Source organism: Bombus flavifrons, chromosome 5 (assembly GCF_040668555.2).
Source record: "Bombus flavifrons isolate JBK064 chromosome 5, iyBomFlav1_principal, whole genome shotgun sequence".
In the NCBI taxonomy this organism is placed as follows: domain Eukaryota; kingdom Metazoa; phylum Arthropoda; class Insecta; order Hymenoptera; family Apidae; genus Bombus; species Bombus flavifrons.
The window spans coordinates 3204967-3213039 of NC_138446.1; the positions used below are offsets into that span (position 1 = coordinate 3204967).

The 8073-nt window shown below is 26.9% G+C and overlaps 1 protein-coding gene across 3 annotated transcripts; it reads right to left on the reverse strand.

Moving 5' to 3' along the window:
- Positions 1 to 13: 13 nt before the first annotated feature.
- AlaRS-m (alanine--tRNA ligase, mitochondrial) lies at positions 14 to 7836 on the reverse strand. 3 transcript variants are annotated; one of them, XM_069114072.1, is made up of 12 exons: positions 7735 to 7836; positions 7332 to 7590; positions 7029 to 7202; positions 6587 to 6927; positions 6193 to 6471; positions 5954 to 6098; positions 4514 to 4686; positions 2810 to 3138; positions 2427 to 2694; positions 1939 to 2334; positions 1477 to 1830; positions 14 to 520 (listed from the first exon to the last, which is right to left on the reverse strand). In XM_069114072.1, the coding sequence occupies exons 2-12, from the start codon at positions 7521 to 7523 to the stop codon at positions 490 to 492; spliced, it is 2682 nt and encodes an 893-aa protein (XP_068970173.1). In that variant the 5' UTR covers positions 7524 to 7590; positions 7735 to 7836; the 3' UTR covers positions 14 to 489. The 3 variants fall into 3 exon arrangements, with proteins under 3 accessions (XP_068970173.1, XP_068970172.1, XP_068970174.1); XM_069114071.1 differs by having other exon boundaries at positions 7332 to 7792; XM_069114073.1 differs by lacking the exon at positions 7735 to 7836 and having other exon boundaries at positions 7029 to 7183; positions 7332 to 7466.
- Between the last annotated feature and the right edge of the window lie 237 nt (positions 7837 to 8073).

An 8073-nucleotide genomic window follows, 5' to 3' on the forward strand; every position in this document is an offset into this window, starting at 1 on the left:
TTAAACTAATATATATATAAATAAAATTTTATTTGTTACAAAATTTTTATGTACAAGTTAAAAAATGTTTATTACTTACTAAATCTCTAATTCTCTGTAATTAATAGAGATACAGAAGTAATAGTCTATATAAAACATAAAAATATAAAATTTTGCAGAATAATAATTATAATGAAATAAAATATAGGACAATTTATGAAAAATAAAGCACCTAAATATACTTGTTGTATTATAAAACTTGCCTGAATAAAAATACAATATTATTGCATATAATGATACAAAAATTTTATCTATATATTTATATATAATATAATTTAATTTAATATACATATCAAGAAATGCAAACATTAATTTAATATATATTTCATTTACACATGGCAAGTCAGTTACTAGATATTTATGCATTTATAGAAAATTTAGAAATACAAAAGTTTGTACAATGTACATAATATAGAAAATTCTATAAAATATCCTTAAACCCCAAACATCTCAATCCATCCCTTTTTGTTTTCTTGAATACCTATGATTAATATATTGGAAATAGTATTAACAAAATTGGAATGGAGTACTTCAAAATATTATTATTAATTTAAATGTAAAAGAATTAAAACTACAGTAATCTCTAATGTAATATCAAAAATCGAATTTCCAAAATTTATATTGATGGTGATAATGACACATTGAAAACATTGATATTAATTGACATTTGAAAACTAATATCTCTCATACATATAATACACAGTAGGGTTGTACCGACTAATCGGTTATGCTGACTATCCGTCCACTTTTGTAGTTGGCGACTAGTCGGTAAAAAAAGCCATTTATCGGCCTTAAATTTTTAGTATTATAGGACATAGAAGTAAAACGACAATGAGCTTTCTTTACTGTCATTAGCATAATGTTAATATTTTTTAATATGTAGTATACTTACTTATGGGTACATATTTGCATGTAACCTAATTATTATATAAAAAATTAAAAATAATAATTAGTATTTATTGAAATAAATTAAATAAGTAGGTACCAATTAACTAGGAACATTGATTATTATTTCTTAATTTTATTACAACAGAAAACTGTTTAAAATGAAGAAACACGACATAATAAAATAAACATAACAAACAATATTAAAAAATTTTCTCTTTGGATTCGTAATATTATACAATAATAAATTTGACGTGATTTATAGCGGTGTTTAAAAATAATCAGCAGAGATCACAATCGGGAGCCGATTAATTGATTAATCGGCTAGTCGGCCAAAACCCTAATCGTTATACGAATACGTCTCTAATACACATAATTATTTCTCTATTATTAATTATTGTTAACTGTTCTTAATTATTATCAATAATATATGATATCCTATATTATTATATCTTCAATGAATGTTATTCAAGGTAATATTTGGAAATTAATATTATAAAAATTTAATTGATAGATTCTAATCACAGTTATATCGCTATGCATAATACTTACTTTTTTATTTCTTGCATTTGTATGTGAAAAATTTTATCTAAATCTTTTAATTTCATTAAACACTCTTCTTTAATGAGATATGGTATTGGTATTCTATTGGGATTTTTTATTTCACTCTCAATCTTTTTACTAATTGTTTTAAATGTTTTACTTGTTACTTTTCCATTTTTCAATTCGTTTTCTAAATCCAAAATTTTATAATGTATATTTTCACCTGCCAATTTGGCAGACCTTGCAAGTGATCCTACAGTTGCTTCAAGAGTAAAATTTGATGCTCCTTTTGAGAAATAATTGAGAAAACAAAAATATTTTAATTCTCCTGTTTTAAATACATGTGTACCACAACATGCTTCTCTAAATGAAACATATACATAGTATCAGTTATCATCAAATAAAAAAATATCTAAAGAAAAAATTTTTTTCGAAACATAGCTTTTCTTATTATTTTCTAAGAATACTTACTTTGATCTTAAATCATGAAAATTAATTTCTATGAGCCTAATATCCTTATAAAAATGAATTTCTCCTGGTATTAATGTTACAGAACTTTCTGCTAATAATTCCAAAGCATTTAATATTTTTGTAGTAACTGGGACATTAGCTATTATAACATTATTTATAAGTTCTTCAATTTCTTTCAATTGCTTAAAAGAAAGATCTTCTCCAAATGAATTAAATTGACATCTTAAGCTGTGTGGAATAATAGTAGAATTCCGTAAATAAACTGCTTGCATAATTCGTTGTATTGATGCATGTAATAAATGTGTTGCAGTATGATGTTGCATTACTCCTACACGAAATTCAGGTTCAATGGAAACCAAACAATCATCTTTAATTTTTAGTTCTTCAATCCATTTTCTATAGGAACAAATTTTTTCTTTATAGATTCTTGCTGATACAATATTAACAACTATAATACAATTATGGTAAAAATTAAAATAAAAACTTACCTCAAATCAGTTTGTACAAATTTTCCATAATGTATAACATATCCATTAATTTTCTTCACATCATATACTTTAAAAATCCAATTTTTTGAACAGATGATAGCCTTGTCTGATATTTGACCACCCTGTGTTGAATAACATAATGTTTTATCCAATATAAGTCCAATTTTATCTTTATCTGATTCTGCATTGTAATTTGTAATTGTCTCATTAACAGTTGAATGTATATTTTTGTTTGTATTTTCATTTGCTTTGTTTATTATTGTATTATCTGAAATAAAGAAATTATGTACTCTTTTACTATATTATTTGAATTTAGGTAATACGAAATCAGTACACACAAACGTACACACAGACAAAGAGAGAGATTAATGATCAATCTTTACCATTTATAATTAATGCCATAATTTTACTTTCAACTTTAGGAAACTCATAACTATTTCCATTAAGAACACATTTATATTTAAAGCTATCATCAGTTTTAGGTATACAATTTTCTTCAAGTATTTCTAGAGATTTCTTTATGTCTGTTATACTACTCTTTTCAAGGCCGATTCTAGACCGATTTTTGAGACATTCTAATTCTTTCTGGAAAGCTACTTTATCAAAATATAGAGATTCAATATTTGCTAGTTTAGTAATTATTTCTACACTTAAACCATATGTGTCATATAACTTGAAAGCAACACTTCCTGATAATACATTACTTCCTTTTCTGCAAAATTAATAATAAATTAAACAACATGTACTTTTTTACCTATAATGGGTGATCTACATAAAATACATTTGCTAGTCTACATAAAGTAGAGTTTCAGATCTGTATTGACCCATAACAATTGGCGAATATAAAAATTAGTTTTCACAATTAAACAATATCTTATTATTGGGTTGTTGAATAAGTTAAACTTTTCTGAGATCATGTTTTTGCTTAGAGACAACAAAAATTCTACATGGATCAAATAATGACATTACCCAATAGATGGCTGGAGATTGTTGAATAGGATGGTGTACATTTGGTTTAATTGTATTATTGCAAGGTGTCAGAATATAATTTATAATTCATATTAGAAGAGATTTAAGATTTATCCAACAATCCAATATGTATATAGTTATCATATTCCTCACTAGTGCTGTTAATAAATTCATATATATAATAGAGGATCGATAAAAAATGATACACTATCATTAGTTTTGCTCTACAATCCTCTATAATCATCAACATAATCTGTTTGAGACATTACTTGTAATTCTACCTTTTGACATTCTTCTTAATCAGGACGAATTTAGCAATTCTCATATAAAATGTTACAAATTATTATCTTGGAAACTACTACATTTTTTTAATGTAAACAGATGACTCTATCAATATATTAAAATTAAAGTAGAACTTTAATTTATGTTTTCAGAATATGTATTACGTTCTATTAGATAAGTATTATGTTGTCCATTTTGTTCTATTTCTATTATTATGATCATACATAGTTCAATAAAATAATATAAAACAAAAAATGTTGTACATCTATTATTTCCTTACAAAATGAAAGAAGCTTTTGAGATAACCTAATAGATTTTACTTTTGCAAATATTCAAAATATTGCTTGTTCAAAAATAAAGTCTACTTTTTTGTGTTGCTGTATGTTCCAGACTTGATTTTTATTAAAACATTGTCATGAAAAAGGTTTGAGATAAATATTGTTTTTAAGTAAACTTATAAAATATAAAAATGTGCCATCTCATTTAAATATTTAAATAGTATTAAATAGTATTAAATAGTAGTATTAAATAGTAAAGTATTCTATAAAAAGAACGTAATGAACCATTTATTCTATGAAAGAATCTAATGAATCAAACTTACAAGTGAACCAAGTACTGTTTGTCTTATATTCAGGTTGCAAATTATAGATACAGATTGCTGCATGAACTCCTTGCTTTATGAACTGCTCTTTCTAAAAAATGATGGAGATAGTTCCAATCATAATGCAAGCTAGAATTTCAAACTACAATACAAAATATACTAACTTTAATAATTTATAAAAAGACAGTTTATATTTTGCGTAGATCACCCTATATACTTATACACAGACACATACAAGTTATTAAGTACACATTGAAGGTACTTGTATCCTTCTCCAAGTCCAGGAATCAGTTGTTCAGTAATCGAACTCAATTGAGGATATGTTTTAACAATATTTGTCCACTGTTTACAACAAGCATGCTTTAATTTTTTATATAATTCTTCTTCAAATTCTATTATCTTTTGCACCTAAATATAATTATACAGGGTGATTGGTAACTGGTGGTACAAGCGGAAAGGGGGTGATTCTACGCGAAAAAAGAAGTCGAAAATATAGAATAAAAATTTTTCGTTTGAGGCTTTGTTTTCGAGAAAATCGACTTTGAATTTTCGCTCGGTACGCGTGCACTTTATCACGTCTCGTTATAACGGATCTCACTGTAGATCGTTGTCTCGATAGATATTATCGCAATTTAAGTTTGTTTTTTCCGTAACGGAAAATTAGGAATACATAATGAAATAATATGAAGTAATCATAAAGTTTATTATTACAAAAATTGCTGAAAATGTTGCCCATTCTGCCGAACACATATTTCTGTTCTTCTAATTAAATTTCTATGAACACATTCTAACGTATTCGATTGTTTTAAAGTATGAAAGGCTACAATAATCTTTTCTTTCAATTGCTCGCAACTTGCGATTTCTTCAGAATAGACAATTGATTTAATATGACTCCATAAATAAAAGTCAAGCGGAGTTAAGTCAGGAGAGCGTGGTGGCCAAGCTATTGTTCCAGCACTACCAATCTAGCCTTGGTAATGTTGGTTTAAAAAATCTCTCACATGACGACTAAAATGTGGCGGTGCACCATCTTGTTGAAAAATTAAACTTCCTCTAGTTCTCAGCGGTACATCTTCTAATAATTCCGGTAGTTTGTTTTGTAAGAAATCAAAATATGCTGCTGACGTTACATTTCCTTTGAAAAAATATGGCCCAATAATTAGATGTCCGATTATGCCAGCCCAGACGTTTACGTTCCGTCTTACTTGAAAATGTGTTTGAAGAATAGAGTGAGGATTCTCATTTTGCCAATTATGCATGTTATGGACATTGAACATGCCGTCCCTTATAAATTTCGCTTCATCGGTCCATAAAATTTTTAACAGAAATTCTGCATCGTTAGCATGCTGTTGAAGCAACCAATGACAAAATGCCTTTCGCGAAATCTTATCATGAGGCATGAGTCCTTGTACTCTGGTGATATGATAAGTGATAAAATGCACGCGTACCGAGCGAAAATTCAAAGTCGATTTTCTCGAAAACAAAGCCTCAAACGAAAAATTTTTATTCTATATTTTCGACTTCTTTTTTCGCGTAGAATCACCCCCTTTCCGCTTGTACCACCAGTTACCAACCACCCTGTATTACATAATAAATTACAAAATGCTATATGATAGACAAATAAATTATAAGATCTTACACTATCTTTCTTACTATATTTTTTAGTTTATAGTACCTTTTTTAAATTTTCCTGCAGTTCTGGATAAACATCACCTAAATTTTCTACTACAATATATGAGAGTTCAGAAAGTATTCCCTGTTTTTTAAATACTTTTTCACTAACATCAATTGATTTTCTTATTATTTTCCTAAGTTTATTACTGAAAAGATAAACCCATAGTTACATACAACTATTATATACATAATTATGTACATAATATATTAATTATAATTATTGTATTTAGAATAATTTACCTTTGTTCTGGTATAACTCCATCTGCTAAAGCTACAGTAATCATTCTGCTATGATCTGCCAAAATTCTATATCCACTATCAAGTTCATTTTCGTCATTATAAAATTTACCTTTATATTCTGGTGCTTTTGTATATTTTTGAATAGTTTTAAAAAATGGTTGAAAAATATCTGTATCGTAATTGGATTGTTTTCCTTGTAATACTGCAACTAGTCTTTCAAATCCCATGCCTGTATCAACATAATGTTTTGGCAGAGGTACTATTGTACCATTTGATAATCTAATGTAAAATCATAACAAATTGGTATTTAAAATAATATAGATATTATATTATACAAAAAACATTTATTTCAAGCTTGATAATAATAATTCTTCTATATTGCTTTATTCCATACCGTTCATATTGTATAAAGACTATGTTCCATAGTTCAGTAAGATCTGTGTAACCCTTGTTAATTTGCATACACCGATTTTTTAATTGCTTTGTATGATCTATATGTATTTCTGTACAAGGACCACATGGTCCTGAAATACCCATTTCCCAAAAATTCTCTTGTAATCCAAATGGAAGAACTTTATCTTCCCTAATGCCTATACTTAACCAAACATCTTTACATTCTAAATCAGGTTCCAATTCCAATCTTTCATCTCCACCAAAATATGTTACATATAAACATTCTTCATTAATACCATAATGTTTCGTTAATAAATTCCAAGCATAACGACAAGCTTCTTCCTACAAATATGAATTTATATTGAAAACTAAAAGTGATAAAATATCTTTTTAAAATAAATATTATATATTTTTTTTATAATAAAATATTTTTAGAAACTTACTTTAAAGTAACTCCCAAAAGACCAGCTTCCTAACATTTCAAAAAATGTGTGATGATAGCTATCATTTCCAACTATATTCAGATCATTATGTTTTCCACTGATTCTTATACATTTTTGTGAATTTGTAACTTTCATTGCAGGCGGATTGTAATAATCTAAAAAAATTCCTTTAAACTAAAAAAAATTTAATGTTTTATAGATATTAATATAATTGATGAAACAATATAATTAATGAAAATTAATTACAAAAAGTAATAGTAATTTGTGATAATTATTTTTTATAATTCTAGTTTTGAAACATACTTGGTTCATGCCAGCATTAACAAATGCTATTGTATGATCATTATATGAAATAACAGGGCTTGATCGAATAAAAGTATGCCCCAAATCTTTTTTAAAATAATCCAAAAATTCATTTCTGATTAATTTTGCACTTTTTTGTATTGCAGATACAGTACCAGAACTATACATTCGTACTGATAAAATGTGATTCATATCTTTTTTACTTTAAGTATTATTAACAACCTTTGATTCAAATTAATTAATCTATTAACTTAAACAACTATAATTTAAAGATATTATAAATTAATAAGTGTATATAAATGATAGTATAAATTGCTTAAAGCATATTATATTATATAAATTGTGAGTTAGGTTCAAGTAGGCTTTTACGCCATCATACAAACAGGTCTCAAAGCTCATATACCTAAACCTGCGGTAAACCGTCCGGAAATTGAGTCGTGACTAGTCGTGAAAAGTTAACATTTACATGTTACATCTTACGATAGGAAGGTTCTCATTCTGTGCATGCGTGACATACTATTAATTTTTCATTGATTTTTCATGATTAGACACGATTCAATTTTCGGACGGTTTTCCTTAGTAAGTATCGAGATCTGTTTACATGATCATGGGTCCTTATAACAAATATTCCGACCACGGTCGTATAAATAGATCTCGACCCGCTAGAGAAAACCGCCCGAAAATTAAGCCATGAAAAGTCAACATAGAAAACAATAAAGATCTCGTTCTTGCGAGACAGACA